The 16,860-nt window shown below is 36.4% G+C and overlaps 1 protein-coding gene across 5 annotated transcripts in view; it reads right to left on the bottom strand.

Moving 5' to 3' along the window:
• The window catches only part of arnt2 (aryl-hydrocarbon receptor nuclear translocator 2), a 129,618-nt gene extending 124,327 nt beyond the window's left edge, over window positions 1–5,291 (bottom strand). For 2 of the 5 annotated variants that reach the window (XR_014536402.1, XM_083559155.1), the window contains exon 1: window positions 5,132–5,284. Coding sequence is in view for 4 of the 5 variants with exons in the window: in XM_083559155.1 (XP_083415281.1) it covers window positions 5,132–5,258 (127 nt within the window). In the remaining variant the exon portion in view is untranslated. Of the gene's footprint in view, window positions 1–5,131 lie in introns of all 5 variants that reach the window. The other 3 variants (XM_083559156.1, XM_083559158.1, XM_083559157.1) reach the window with 3 other exon arrangements.
• Between the last annotated feature and the right edge of the window lie 11,569 nt (window positions 5,292–16,860).

Genomic DNA, 16,860 nt, shown 5'->3' with positions numbered 1-16,860 from the left:
CCATCTCTACAAAAAAAAACACTTCTAATAAATGATTAGATCTTTGGAAGACTCACGTCACTATAAGGGGTCTACAGCACGTAGCAAGACTTAGAGAAAAGCTTAAAGACTTTTTTTTTTTCGTGTCACTACCAATATCTGTTATAATAACCATTGTTAAAAATGTTATACGAATGAAATTTCATTGAATAAAGTTGGGTTAATGTCTTATTATAGTCTTGTGGAAAAGTGAAATGATAACACTTCCTGTCTATATCCAGGTGAGGCATTAACTAAACTCTTATCTAACAATACGATGAGGTGGGTAAAGGCATAAAATCGTGACTATAAACATCCCAGTAAGAAACGTATGTATTTGGCATTTATGTTTATAGTGTATTTTTGGAAGGAGTCTACAGTGTCCAAGCTTTGTAAATGCCTAAGCTAAAGCTGTAACTTAAAAATTTTACCTCACAATTTGCATTATCCAGCAATATCTGGTCCTTCTCATAAATGGTACAACAAAGTTGGAGGCACACACTTGTATAGAATGTCTTTAGGTGTTTTAGAATTAAAATTTCCCTTCACTTGAACTAGGAGACCCAAACCTCTTAAAGCATGACAATGCCCCTTTGCACAAAGCCAGCTCCATGAAGATATGGGTTAAAGTGGAAGATCTTGAGTGCCCTACTATAAACCTCTGAACCGAAACACTATTGAACAACTTTTTCAATGAACTGGAACGCTGACTGCATCCCAGGCCACAAATCTCCACAAAACTTAGTGGACCATCTTCCCAGAGGGGTGGAGGATATTATAACAGCACATTGGGACTAAATCTAGAATGGGCTACACAAATCTTTTGGTCAGGTGTCCACAAACTTTTGTCCATATTGTGTATGTCCAATTGAAAAATATCAACATATTATATTGTAATTAACATGTTTGTATTGTGCGCATAGAATTCAATAAATACAATTCGAATGAAGATTTGCATCCTCTCGTCTGGGTTTGTTTCTGTTCATCACTCCATTTATATATATTTTTTATTATTAGTTCAAACTTTTTTTTTAGACATTAAAAAAACATTCACAGAGAAGACTCATTACATGAACACAGCAAGATGCCAAGCAAAGAATAAACGAATTAGGATTCAGAATTGGATAACCGTGTCATTGTTGATTGTGAAAGCCGGAGTGAATGCTCCTCAGCATAAATAGCCAACAAGCAGCGGACCTCGTCATTGTCCCGGGTCAACACACGGCTCAAGCTGATTAGCCTGAACGCAATAAAAACCTGGCTGACCAGACGGGAACAGACAGCTCCGGAATGCTCAGCACTTCTGTATTTGTCTTGGATTGCATTTATGCTTGAAACAATCAACACACCAATTAAAGAGTTGTCACACTTTGGTACTTTTTTTTAATTTTCAGACCCGAAGCTGTTCATCAAGAGATTGGTCAACTGTGAAAACTGTTTGAAATCCAGGTGCAATGCAGGGAACCAATTACTCAACTCAATAAAAATGGTGACCTGGGGTTTGCTTTAAGGACTGGGGATGAGTAAAAGGCTTTATAATGGTGTATAATGCTGTGGTCTACAGATGAAATTTAAAGTTCAAAACGCAAGTGAATACAAGCCAAAAATAATCATTCCGATATACATTTTATAGCTGTATCATATCTTCTGATCATCTTGTAGATCACATATTGGCATTTATTAGACACTCATAGAGGCCATTAAGGCCTCCAAATATCAATGTTTCTACAATCGTTTCTTCAGTTTGATGACTTAATAACATACACAAACACACTACATACATAGTAAAAACCATTATGTCATGGTTTTAATGGTTAACAGCTGGCTGTTTGCAATGTTACTTGTAGTGGAAACCATGAGAATGTAATGGTTTCTACTGTTTTTTTCTTTTGTTTTTTAAGGAGAAGTATTGATCTGTTTTGGATCCTACAGTTGTTATATCACTACCAGATCTTTTAAACTAAAATAGTTCTGGCCTCCACAGACGCCTCCATGATCGTGACTATTGTGACATACACAAAGCTTACAGCTTAAATAAGTCAGAAGTGCAATCCATGTAAAAGAAGAGGAATTTTTATTTAATTCGATCACAGTTATCTCTCGATCTGCTTCCATCCGAATAGAATAAAAACACACGAATGAAACACCACAGTCTAGCAAGCGAAATTTACTTCAGATTCTCACACATTCTCTTCGATTCATATTCATACACTGTGAGCTGAATCAGGTGCATTCATGTGTTAGCTACATTTCGGCCAATAGTGACTCCTTTCTTTACAAAACCAGACGTGAGGCTCTTTGTCACCACACAACAACTTAACCAAGAAAGCAGCCCCAAATACAATCATTATTCCTGAACAACTAGCTAAAGGAATCAAGGAAGGATTTAGTGAGGAGAAATCATTTGTTAAACTTGTATGTTTTACCCAAGTTATACTTCTAAACACAAATCAAAATTTTCCTTAATATGTGGTGAATTGCAATCCATACAGATTACTGCTCTGTGAACATATTTACATTTCTTCATTTGGCAGGCTTACAACTGGGGCAGAATCCAAGCCAAGAGCGGATCTTAGCAGTTGACGGTTTGCTTAAAGGCCTAGCAGTGGGTGCGATGGGTTTTGATCTTGACACTTTATTTATAGATATAAACTGTTCCCAAACTGTTTGGTCAGAAGGTGTTGATTTAATTTCTTTCAACAGCATTCTTTCAACATCTGACAATTTTTAGGTCTATAATTCTAATCCCGGGTTTATATTATCCTGCTTGCTTTAATGTTCTCCCCTTTACACTCCACATAACCTAAGCCTAATCATATGCATATTAAAAATGAGGTTTGTAAGAAATTTAAAGGTTTCAGCATTGATATGGTGACACTTTCTGTAAAGGGAGTGTTTATATATATTGTTGGAAGGAGTCTCCGAGGTCTGTTAAAGAGGCAATACTGATTCCTTAAACTTTTCTCCATTGGGAAGTCCTTTGAGCTTCAGGTATTCATTTGGAGACGGAAAAGAGATAAATACCAATTGGGGGCTGTTTTTCATAGCTACAATAAGAAGAGTAGAAGAGAAACATCATAATAATTGTTTAAAAAAACTATAATCACTAGCAATTGCCTGTGCTTTGACAAAAAAAAACTTTTTGGTGATATTTAGCTTCTCATGACCCAGAGTACAGTGAAAAACCCATCATGTTCAACCTAATTTCCACACACCTTCATACTAGTGCTGGCAAACACATCAACATAATATCATAAGCTTTTATTAATTCATTCGTCTTCAGTGTGTCCTTCCCAGTGTTGTCCTGTCCTCAGTGGTCCAGAGAAAGCAACGCTCAGACTGAGACAGGAATACATTTTGATTTGGTTGCAATAAACCATGTGCACATGGAGTTTTATTTGGAAGAAAAAAAAAAATGTGTGCATGGAAAACGTGACACAGGAACTTGAGCTTTGGAACAACTTCAACAAACCTTCTCTACTTTGCTCATCTATCACTCATATCAGCTGATCTACATTTTATACTGTTTCTTAAAAATTTCATTTGAATTTTTTTCATTGCATATATGCTTTGTTAAACACATACTCAATGAGACAGCTAACGACCTTACCAGTATCCTACTCTGTGAAGATCATAACCATTTCAAACCACACCTTTTCCTTGAACATCAATATTATACTCATTCTAATTAGCCTAGCTTTTCAACTAGTAAAATCAGATCTGACCTAACTACTGTGCATACCCTTTATTTTTTGCAATTAATGTAGAAATTTAATTCCTGGAACCTGGAATCCTTGAATTTACACTCAAAACCCTCCTGTCCCCTATTATAAAGTTATTACACAGGCAAAGAAGAACAGACCTTCTTCATTAGAAGATATTTAATTAAAGCCTAGAGATGCTTGGAGATGGGAAGGGGAAGCTCAGTGGTTACTGATCAGAAGGTAAGGGGTTCAAGCCCCACTATTTCCAATTTGCCACTATTGGGCCCTTTAGCAAGGCCCTCACACCTCTTTGCTCCAGAGGTGCTGTATCATTGCTGATCCTGCGTTCCGACCCCAGCTTCCTAACATTGCGGGGGTATGCGAGGAAAGAATTTCACTGTGTGTAATGTATATGTGACAAGTGAAAGCCCCCTTATCCCTTTCCATGCCATAAGTAATTATTTATGGTCGGGTTGCCAGATTGTAGTTAGTAATACTAGTAGTACTAGTAGATAGTAGTTAACTAATCATTTTTTATAGAAATTATAAGAAACAAACATATAGGCCCTAAACAAATACATTCTTTAATACACTTTTATAACTTTATAAACTCTTTATCTCTGTAAAGCTGTGTTGAGCGTTAAGACAATTCCTATTGTTAAAAGCACTACAGAAATAAAAAAAATACCTGAATTAAATTAGATTAATCATAAGTGGTCCTTGTGATGGTCAGTAAAAATACAAAGCAGACAGATCATAGTCTGATATCAAATTCCTTTATCATTTCATGAAGTGCATTAGTCATGAAGGGGATTTGTAGCTATCCAGCCCCAATCTGGCAACCCGTGTTCCTCCGGTTGAGCCCTGGTGCGCGTTACATGGAGCTTCTCTGTGTTCGATGCAATCAACAGGCAAAACAAGGAGGAAACCCTTGACATTTGTGGTTAGCAAAAAAACCTGAACCCGAGGTTTAGGGACTGTATAAGCGGAAAACTGAGAGATGGAACCTGAAGTTTGGTTGCACTCATACAAAGAGAGACGGAATGAAAAATCCCAGCACGTAGCGCCTCGCGTGCAAATCAATTCAGCATCTCATTTGCATTTGGCAGAATAAAGCAGATCCGTGCTGCAGTGTGTGTTACAAAGCTCCGGGATAACGGGATCGCAGGTTTTAGACACACCGATGCTGATAATAAGACAGGGTGAAAGCACGCATTTGCAGGCTGAGAGATCCGCGCAGGAAGGCTGCGTGGGGGGAAGGGGGGGGGGACCGGGGGACGGATGCAGGCGCTCACAGCCGCAGCTTCTCCTTCTTTTGTTTACAAAACACGTTTAAATGCCGAGCTGGACTCTAATCTCACCTGCCGCAAAGCTTTCCGAACAAACAAGGCACCAGAATTGGGACTTACCGGACGGATTGACGGCGGCGGGTGTTGCCATGATGTCGCCTCGGTGCGAGAAAAAAACAAAAAAAAACACGACACCAGTGATGGGCGAATCGCGAGCGAATCGCTTTCTGTCCGGACGACTCGACATATGCGAGTCGATTCACCCCGAACCGACTCCCTTACACGAAGGAGCCGAATAAAACTGGCTAGTCTTTGTTATAACTTAATAATTGAAAATCTGCACAACAGTAACTGTGCACTTCAAAGAGAGACAACAACATCTCACTACATATCTAATCTTCACCTCTCTAACATCTATTACTATCATTATTAAACACATACTGTACATTAAATAGATTTGAGTAAAACAATTAAACTGAATAGAAAAAAAACAAAATAGAATGGAATACAGTAGAATGGAGCAGAACAAAATACAATAGAATAGAATAAAACAGAGCCAAAAAGAATAAAACAATATAGCTTTTATATGTCGCATATACATTACAGCATTGTGAAATTCTTTTTTCGTCTTTCCCAGCTTGTTCAGAAGCTGTGGTCAGAGCCCAGGGTCAGTCATGATACAGCCCCTTTGGAGGGCCCAACAGTGGAAACCCTTTCCCTGATCTCCCAATAAAGAACCCTGAGCATCAGTGCAGTGCTAAATAAATAAATGTATAAAATTGTGTATACATATATATATATATATATATATATATATATATATATATATATATATATATATATATATATATATATATATATATACAGCATTTTTGCCAGGATTCTCAGAGACACATTTCAAAGCAATTGTTTTTAGAGTGTGGACAAGTCGCATGTGTTCCGGATTCTCTTTATGACCGTCTTGCCATTATCACTATTCGTGTATTTTTATATATAAATCTATATATAATATATATTTAATGATCGGAAGGTCAGTGAGTCAGTTCAAGCCCCGGTATTGCCAAGCTGCCACTCTTGGGCCCTTGTGCAAGGCCCTTTACCCTCTGTGCCCCAGGGCAGCTGTATCGTGGCTAACCCTGTGCTCTGACCCTAAGTTCTGAAAAAGCTGGGATATGCGAAGAAAAGTATTTCACCGTGCTATAATGTATATGTGAAAAATAAAGACATTCTATAGTTTGATATATTAAACTGTATAACAATATTATTGCAATTCTATTATCACAGACCCCAATCCATGCTTACCAAACCCATACAAACCCAGCACCAGGTATTGCTATGTAATAGTATTTGGAAATTGTAGTATTGTGTGCTTGATGAAATTAACAACATTGGTATAGTGAAACTAATAGGTAACTGATCTCTCTCAGGATTAGGAATGCAAGGCAGTGCCTCTAATGTGTAAATGTACACATTTTTATTTTAATTGTTCTGAATTAATAATGCTATGAAAAGATTGCACTTTTTGTCAGATCTTTATTAACAATCTACCAAAACATGTACATTTACTTTGAAATAAGACTTTTGTTAAGTATTTAAAATAAGTTTTTACATGACAGACTATATAGTGTAAAAGCTTGGTGTTATAGCACTCTATAAAATATTATTCTGATGAATCGAAATACTGAAGTTTAAATCCAATGAACGCTGTAGACTGGTCCGATGGAATCGACACAGTGAAGCGAGTCCGAAAAAAGGGGCAGAGGTGCAGAGTGACGCACGATGCTGAGAGGAAAAAAACGTGGGCTGTGTTCTGTATACTTGTCCACCACATCGTGGTTTCTGGTAACAGCGTTTAACTTGTATTAACCAATTAGAACTAATTAACCTTAGACTGAATTATACATGTAGCTTATATGTAGGTTGTCCTTTATTTTAATAACTGTTTAATTTAAGTTTTAAAAAAGTCAATATTAGAATATATTCAATTAGAATTATTGTACAGTAAAAACCTGAAGCCAAATGAGGAATAAAACATTATTGGGCATCCTGTTAGAGGGAATTAATCAGCAATTGAATGTGATGTAATGTGGCCCAATGGTGATATTGGTAACTCCTTTTGTGATATATTGAATAAACTTCTTTTCATAGGAAACTTTTCAACAATTATAGCTTTTTAATTAATTTCTGTAGATTGGCTGCAAATCTTTAAATGAGTACATTCATATAAACTTATAAGTGCTTCTGTTATAAAAGATTTATCAGCACTTTCTGATCAATCAGAATCATGTATTCTTGAGTGCTGTGGCTTAATCATATTTAATGCTCCCTTACTGGTGTCATTTGATACACAATTATGTCTGTTCTAACGATTTAAATGTAATGAATACATCCTAGGGATACATGAAGAAAAAACCTGAGCTGGTACTTCACAAAGAGCACACACATATCATGTGCATAAGAATAAAATAACACTGAGTGCAGTTATTAGTATTAAAAATCAAAAGTGAGAAGCTCTTTAGGCTTCACAATTCTTTTGTACAGCTTAAACAAGTCAAGTGTGAAAACGATCTAGTGTTATAAGGCCAAGGACATGAGATCAAAGCCTAATTTAAGCAGTATTTCCTCTGAGCCCTCTTTTTTAACCTGTTGCCATAAACCAATCAAACACATCTCCACAAATAGACCCTTATTGAGGTCGTTATCCAGAATCCTCTTTCTTTTAATCTCTGTTTTTAATTAAGTTAAACAGACCGTCTACTTTTTTTTTTTTTGGCCACATCAAGGTGGTGCAGCCAAACAATCCTTGAATGTATATAGTTGAAATGTTTCTCTGACCAAGCCACCCACAACAACCCTCCAAAGAGTAAATACTGTGTGCTTATTACATACACTGCTGTTTCTTTCAAGGCTGCGGTAAAGATCATTAAACTGAAATAACTCAAAGCTTTAGATTTCTCATTCTGACCTGTGGGTGACACTCATCATTTAGACTTTTATAGTAAAATAAGCTGGGCTTTTACATTTTTCACACCAATAAAAGCTATAAGTGTTTTATTGTTGGTAAGTTGGTCATATAGTTTGACACGCCAGAAACAGGACAAGCCGACTGCAGGCTGGAGTCCAGACAATCCTGATGATCCAGACAAAAATGTGTAATATGTTCTTTATGTTCTATCCTTTATTTGTTCACCACTTTGGACTTGTCTTTTAAGACTTTCTACACTAAACAGCATTGGTCTTGACTGATCCACTACAGTTACGATAAGGGTAAAAGTGTAAAATAGAGTTGCACTAGTCAGTAAACAGTAATTTACATTCACTTATCCCTGCTTTCCTTGTTTCAAAGACAGCTAGTTGATCAGGAATTGGGGAGACAGGTCACAAAAATAAAGGCAAGCAGTTGGTTGAGAAAGCATGCAAAATGACATAGTTGTTCTAAAAGGATTTTAGATTCGGTGGACTAACTCTATAGACAATATTTTCATTGTCCATAGATGTGCACATTGTCATTGTGTAAAGAAATGTAAGATGTGTTTGGGTTTTTGTTTTTTTACTTTGATTTATTTTAAAGAATGAACATGTGTGTAATTGTCTGAAGAAATTCCTCCTTGTAGTTTTTTTGTTTTAAAGTCACTAACACTCAGTGGATCCAGATTTGTTGAGGCTGGTGTTGAACATAATGGTTAAACTCCTGGGTCATTAGCAACCTAGAAAAAACATCCTTGATTCTGCTGTAGAAAGCATATCCAATGCAGTGGTTAAAGTATTAGAGTAATGCTGGGAAGGTTGTGAGTTCACTGTTGTGCTATCATTTTTAACAAGGATGTTAATCCAACAATGAAAAATTTACCTTTTTCTTGTATGATCTAGAGGGAGTTCCCTAGTGGTCTAGTGGTTGGGATGCGGTGCTCTCACCGCTGCGGCCCGGGTCCGATCCCCGGTCAGGGAACCAACCCCAGCCATTAGGGTTGCACAAGCCAGTGCACTCTTAGTGTTGGTCCCAAGCCCGGATAAATGAGGAGGGATGCGTTAGGAAAGGCATCCAGCGTAAAAACGTGCCAAATCAAACATGCAGATGATCCGCTGTGGCGACCCCTAATGGCAGAAGCCGAAAGAAAGTTTTGTATGATCAAGTCAAGTCAAGTCAAGTCAAGTTTATTTGTATAGCGCTTTTCACAACAGACATTGTCTCAAAGCAGCTTTACAGAAAACAACAGTGAAGGTGAATGGTGTGCGTTTGTCCCTGATGAGCAGCCGTGGCGACAGTGGCAAGGAAAAACTCCCTTAGATGATATGAGGAAGAAACCTTAAGAGGAACCAGACTCAAAGGGGAACCCATCCTCATATGGGTGACATCAAAAGTTTGGTCATAAATCTTTCAACAATACAGAACAATTTGTGATCATCATAGATCCAGCATCAGCTTCTCCATGCCAGGGCCTTTAAACACTCGGCATCTACTTCTCCATGATCATCCATAGGTCCATAATCTTCACGAGGTGGGACGTGACTGGAGCTGGCCAAACCTCAGGATGCCTCGGGATGGGGAGAGAAATAGTATGATATAGAGGACTTTGTTGACAGACAGCTTTTATGCTGCTTGCTTTCAGTTCCAGACTCAACTATTTCACCCGAGCAACAAGCTTTTTCATATAAGTGCATTGAATTAGTTTGTCCTTTAATAGTGCAGTATGATCAGCATTTAACTGCATTAATAGAATAACATCAGACAGCAATTTCCTCAGTCAACGCAAAAACCACTGCCCACTGGCATGAGCCACTAATTAGAGCCTGATTCAGTCAAATTGCTCCTGTGGTCAAGTGTTAGATGAAGTAAATTTTTCTTGTAGTTAAGTACAAAATCCTAATATTATTTATACTAAAATATGATTCCAGTAAAATGACTCCTTTCACATTTCTTCTTGAATTAAAGTACAAAAATACCTCTTTTGAATGTACTTAATTCTAACAAAAATAAAAGGACTGATCAATATAAAATTCAATATATGGAAAAAAAAAAAGTATAAGGACACATGACATTTCCAGCCATATGTGATTTTTCCACAAATTGTTACCACAAAGTTGAATAGGATGCTTTTGGATGTGAGGGTTTTTTGTTTGAGTTTTCTCTTCACTTCACAACTAGGAGACCCAAACCTGTTCCAGCATAACCATTTCTCACAAGAGTTCCCGGGAAGTAAATTAAGGAACTTCTTACTGTGTGCCTGTAACAATAGAAAACTCTTACATTAAATTGTATGATTTGCAGAAGAATGTAACACTTAACTGCATACATTCTAAAAAATATACACTATATGGACTTTTGGTTTTTGGACATCTGACCACCAGATTTATGGTCTTTTCGACCATCCCATTCTACATTTAGTCTCCATTTGCTGTTATAATTAACCACCATCTTCTGGGAAGATGTTCCAGTAGTTTATAGTGAGGAGGCCTGACTGCACCCCAGAGGAGTTCCAAATCATCTCAATGGTGTGTAATAGGGTTGAGGTCAGAACTCCATTCCAAAAGAATCTGAGAGGTTATGGTTATAGCATTGTGTCTTTTCTTGTAAATCAATTTATGTTTTCACTTTAAAATAGTGCAGCATGATGTAAATTGTGAAATGGAGAGTTACAAGTAAGATATTAGACTTTAAAATGTAGTGAGGTTTTACAATATAAAAATACTTAATACTCTACTGAAGTAAAGCTAAAGTACAAACAAAAGTAAACTGACATACAATAAAAAAAGTATTAGTTGAGAGAAAATTGACTGTTTGATTAGTCACCTACTTTTTTTGATTCCTAGTTGACTAAGAGATAAACTATCTATTTTTATTAATGTATACCTTTATCCTGTGATATACAATAACGACTAATGACTAATACAATTAGATGCCTTTACTGTACATTGCTCACTGGATCACACACCCCTTTAGACTGCACCACATTAGCACAACTGACATTCAGTGTATTTGGTATATGTTTTTTTTGTTTGACATGTGAGACTGGTGTTATCTATGACTCTGGCCTCTGTGTTAAACCTCACACTGATAACTAAAACAGCATCTTAGAAATGTTGTATCTGCATGTTTTCTCCAAGATAATTGTAATGCATTGCTCACTGGCTAAAGACAAATTACACTCTGTACAGAATGCTGTGTCTTTCCTCAAACATGGAAGAATGAGCACATTGCTGCAGTGCTGGATTCCTGGTCAATATAGAAAAAGATTTATAGACCTTTTTTTTATATATATAAATTGATTGTGGAACTTGAATTCATTTCGTGCTTTTAATGTATTCGTTCTCAAACCATGCAACTCCATATAAGTATTTTCTTTTTTGCTTCAGTTTTTCTGTAGGTTCATTTATATAAATAATAATTAATTTAAAAGTTTATAATTTATATATATATATATATATATATATATATATATATATATATATATATATATATATATATATATATATATATAATTTAAAAGAAAAATGCTACTTGATCTCAATTACATATTATTTATTATTTATTATATTATTGTACTTGATTGATATTATTTCTTTTTTTTTTCTTTCCTTTCTAGTTCTACATTCTCTTTTTCCTTTTATGCTGGCATTTATTTGCCATTGACCAATAATTTAAATGACTTCCTCCTCTTCTACTTTTTCTTCCTATTCTTCTTTTTATTCTTATTATTGTGAGATTTAGTATTCTTTAGTGGCACAAGTCAGCACAATGGAAATAACCTCATGCTCTTTATTCACTGTTAGCCACATTAGCATATACATTCAGGCTTTTTCTATTAACACATCCATTCCCATTGTCATGGTTCTTACAGTGCAGTCAGTCTTTTATTGAATTCAAATATTAATCAGTCCTCTAGAGAACAACTTTAAAGTCTGGAGGTTTATGGTCCAGTTTTGAACTTCTGCTGTTCTGCAGTTTTTATTTTACCCCAGTTTTCTTTCTACATACTTTCAGAAAAGCAGCAGCACCTGAGTGTCCTATATGCAAGAAAGTAATGTGTTGATTTTAGGTTAGATTGTATAAGTAAAACCTTGTATGAGTAGGACCATTACTCAGATCATAGATCTGGACAAAAGTTTCAATACAAGTTTTCTGTAAAGGAAATGGGACAATAGAAATATTACAATTCTCATTTATATTCGAGTAATAAAAGAAAAGATGCTAAAAAGCTAATCATCTGAGCCATGCTTGACAAAATATACAGCTGTGCTTACACTAGCTAAGACTGCTATACAACATGACAATTACAAATAATTGTTATGAATTAAGCATATTAGATGCATAAAATGGACTGTACAACCCCTTTAATCAAATTCCAACCAGAAATGTGCATGCAGAGAGATTATATACACACTAGAACGTCAAAAATGGTTAGGTACATTTATGGCATTTTGGAGACACCCTTATTGAGAGCAGCTTACTACTGAACAGTTTATGGTTAAGGGCCTTGTTTAAGGACCTATCAGTGGTTGCATTGGGATTGGAACTCATGACCTTCCTATCGAAGGTCCAATGCCTTTACCACTGAGCTTACATTTCCACTGGTTGTCAGTAACATTTGCCAGTATTGTCCATGTCTACCTTTAATAAAATTAAAATACAGCCTGAAAGATTTCATAATGTACCATCTTTTTTCCATTAAAGGTTTTTAGAAACGTGTCTGGGTTTGTTCTTTTTTGGAATCAGTTTCCTACACCACACAAAGTGCCATTTAAAGTGCCATCAGTTGCATCGTGCTCATCACAAGCATGGCTTGCTAGCTAAGCTGAGCTGCATCACTTTTCTGCATTGCAATGAAATTTGAGTGCAGTGTTTGCTTCCTCATCTATTCTAATTTGGATTTCCCACGTTTTGAACCCCACGGCTTAAATAACGAAGCGGCTAATTTATGGATTTTTCCTGGGTTTTTCCCGGTTTCACAAACTTCAAGCCAAAAAACTGAACCCCATAACATTATACCAATGAAATTTCCGAACGAAAACGAAAAAACGCACCTCACCTGTGTTCTCAGCTGCACGGCATCGAAATGGCCATTTTTAAACGCACGACGATGCCAAAAGAAAAATCTCGAGAGAAATAGCTGTGAAAGAAAGGAGGAAGACAGTGAACAATGACTTTCTTGGTCGGCTACTGTTTAGATACAAGCCGTTGTAACGCGTTGAGTCTGGGTGAAGGGAGAGCTCGCTAACTCCAGTTGCAACAGAAATCATATAAGCACAGACAGGTTTCCAAAACTCGTGCTTTTTTATTTTTCTTGGCAACAGCGTTACGGTTTAGTCAAAGAAACTTAGAAATGAGCATCAGAAAATAATAAGGACATATTCCTCGATCTTGCACACATGCAGTAATACCGGAAAAATGCGGCGGAGGCTATTCCCAAAATGCCGCTCTGCTCTTAAAGATGCCACAATATATTTCACCCGTTACACCATGTAACAGACACTGTCTTTTGTTAAAGCCTGTGTAAAGTTCATTAGTTTCAGTGTAGACAGCTTATAGACAGGTGCGGCTTACTTATGTTTAAAATAAAAATCTTTGTAAAATTCAGTGGGTGCGGCTTATATATGGGTGCTTTATAGTCCGGAAATTACGGTAGATATTTTGCACATGTAATGGATATATAGGTAAAGGGTCTTTTTATTTGTCACATGTTCAAGCTGTGGTAAGAACACATGGTCAGCCATGATATAGTGCCCCTGGCACACAGAGGGTTGAAGGTCTTGCTCAGGGCCCATACTGGTGCCATACTACCCCAACCTTCTCAACCCAAAGCCTTAACCGCTAAGCTACAGTAACACCTATATAAATATGTTTTTTATGTCTCCTTCTGGATGAAACTCATGCCATTATTTTAGAGGTCTGGAAATATTGTTGATTATTGAATATTACATATTTAGTATACTGAACTCTGACATGCGATATATGAAAAATGGGAAAAAAAAAAAAGGATTTTTTTTTTGTTATGAATTATGCTTTGAATGGCAAATGCAACAGTCACACATCTACATAGTTTAATTAAAAATGCCAATCCATAAGTAGACCTATGGACAAAGGTCTTTGTTTAAATTGTGGCACAAATCTCTGTATTTACAATATATAACATCTTTCTCTAATCTTGGTTTTCTGAACACGTTTCCTTACAGACTTGTTGCTTTGGTAACTACTCCAACAGCTTCAAAAAAACATTTGAACAATCCAGTCCAGCTAACTCAGTAATCCATGCACAACCAACTGGCTTTAGACCCATAATTATATCAAATCCACAAAGATTGTTAAGTCAGGCATAACTAACACTGCAAATGCTGTTTTTTTTTTTTTTAATCTTTGAACATTTTCTGTAAAAATTTAGGCGAGAATGATAAAAGTTATTTTATTCCATGCAGGTTTTCTGCCTCTTCTGCAGTCTTGGTGTTTTGAAAGCTGGGCTGAAATAAGGCTAGTCATGGTCGAACACATGCACTAATGAATCCCTGATGTTGCACTGGAACCAGAAGAACGTTCAACTTCAACTGTGTGTGTGTGTGTGTGTGTGTGTGTGTGTGTGTGTGTGTGTGTGTGTGTGTGTGTGTGTGTGTGCACAATCGGTTATACAGAACACACAAAATATGGACACTGTTATTGGCACTGTCTCTACATTCCAAATTGCAGGAGGCCGCTTGAGTATGCAGAATTATTAAGCAAAGTTTTGTGTTCTCAGGAAACACAGATCTTATTCATTTGGATTTATTTTGGACAGACATAAAGGAGCAATTTAATCAATATTTTCCAATGGAAATCATTTTTTAAAACATTGCATACTCATGCTCCAAGTGTTATGTATACAGTAATATCTTTATATACACTATTGCTTCACTATAACAAACCATAAAGAAATGTTTTGAAATCATCATAAATTGAAAATATATATATATTTTAGCACTAAATGTTGTACTGCATAAATATTCACAAAACAGCTAGAGGCTAGTGACAGGATCCTCTGAGCACTCAAGCGATTTAGTTTCCTTTGGATTTTAGTGAGAGCTTTTTTTTCTTGTTAGTGCAAAAAATGAATCAACATTAATTACAAGTATTGCAGAGAAATACCAAAAAAGAAAAAGAGAGCGAGGAGGTCAATGAAAGTTGGGTTGCTCAGACAGTTTTTCTGCACATTTCTGTGTCCATTTGTCCTTGTTAAAAGGTATATTTACAGTGGGGTGATAGATGGCAGACGATGTAGCACCTGTGCAAACTCAACACAACACAGAAAAGCAAGGTGAGACTGTCACGCTGCCTGTCCTACAGCATAACATCATTAGCATAGCCTCGAATCAGAACACTCCTAAATCTATAACATGCTAGCTAACTAAGTATGCTAAACAAGTGAAAGCAAGACTCTGTTGAGGTGTTGAAGAGGTCTAGAAATTAAAACTGAATATCACCATAATAATAATAATTCTGATAAATTAGCACATATGAACATGCAGCATGTGCAAAATGTAATATATACCAAAAACACTCAACATATTTTCTATATAATCCCAAGACCAAGATTCCCAAATCTTTACTGAAATTGGTTTGGTTTGATTTAACCTTATTGCTATTATCAGTGCACATCCAGAGGCAATGAAATGCAGCTAGCATCCAGCCAATAAAGCAAATAGCAAAAAAATTATGACTAAGTACAGTTATGGCACAATATTTAATATAACACTGTACAAGTAATGGTAGAACAGTATGTTGCATGCTAGGAGTCCGAATGGCAATTGGGTTCAATTAAATAAATAAGAATTATGGTTCAGTGGCATAAGGTAGAGGTAACAGCAGGATGCATGCAATTTGGTGCAGTATATATATATATACAGTGGGAACAGATGTGCACTTGGCAGTAATGTGCATATGGATATATTGAGCAAATAACACATCAAATATAAAAAATTCAGCAATTTCAGTAAGAGAAGCAAGTGTTTACTTATTTGGTGGATGCTGGAAGTTAGCGGATGAGTACAGCATTCATACAGTGCAAACTTCTGTTTTATTTTCCTGATAAATGGTCATTTAGCTTCTCTCTCTCTCTCTCTCTCTCTCTCTCTCTCTCTCTCTCTCTCTCTCTCTCTCTCTCTCACACACACACACACACACACACACACACACACACACACACACACACACGCACACACTTTTAAAAACGCATATTTACATTTATGGCATTTAGCAGATGACCTTGTCCAGAGCGATGTCTACACTGGTACTCGAGATTACAAACTTAAGGTAAATCAGCCTACAACTCTGTTGAGATGCTTTTTAAAAAAAATACAAAATATAGGCAAAGAAAACCTGAAAAAGTGTTAATTTAAGCGTTTCAGAAAGCAGTCGGTCTTCACCCGTCTCATGAAGATAGCCAGGGACTCTGCTGTTCAGACATGTAGGGGAAGTTAATTTCACCACCTCGATGCCAGAACAGAGAAGAGCCTTGCGGTATACTTACCTCTTACCCTTAGAGAAGGTGGTACCAGTCGAATTCGAGAAGGTGGTACTAGTTGAGTTTGTGAAGGTGGTACCAGTCAGGTTTGTGAAGGTGGTACCAGTCGAGTTTGTGAAGGTGGCACCAGTAGAGTACCAGTTTAAAAAAAAAATAATAAAAGTCTAGTCTCCAGAAAAAGTATCTAGAGCCTCTATATTAACATTTTAATATTTTTATAGAGTTTTTAGCTATCTAGAGATATTTTACTCATTCATTTTAAAGAAGCATTACGTATAAATGTAGCAAAGATAATATAAGAGTTAATTTTGAAGGAAAGTTTCAAACCGTTTCTTATATTAATATTTCAAACAAATATGTCAA

Source organism: Silurus aristotelis, assembly GCF_946808225.1.
Source record: "Silurus aristotelis genome assembly, chromosome: 13".
Classification (NCBI taxonomy): domain Eukaryota; kingdom Metazoa; phylum Chordata; class Actinopteri; order Siluriformes; family Siluridae; genus Silurus; species Silurus aristotelis.
The sequence above is the reverse complement of the archived record's forward strand: the minus strand, read 5'-3'. Positions and strand labels throughout refer to the sequence as shown.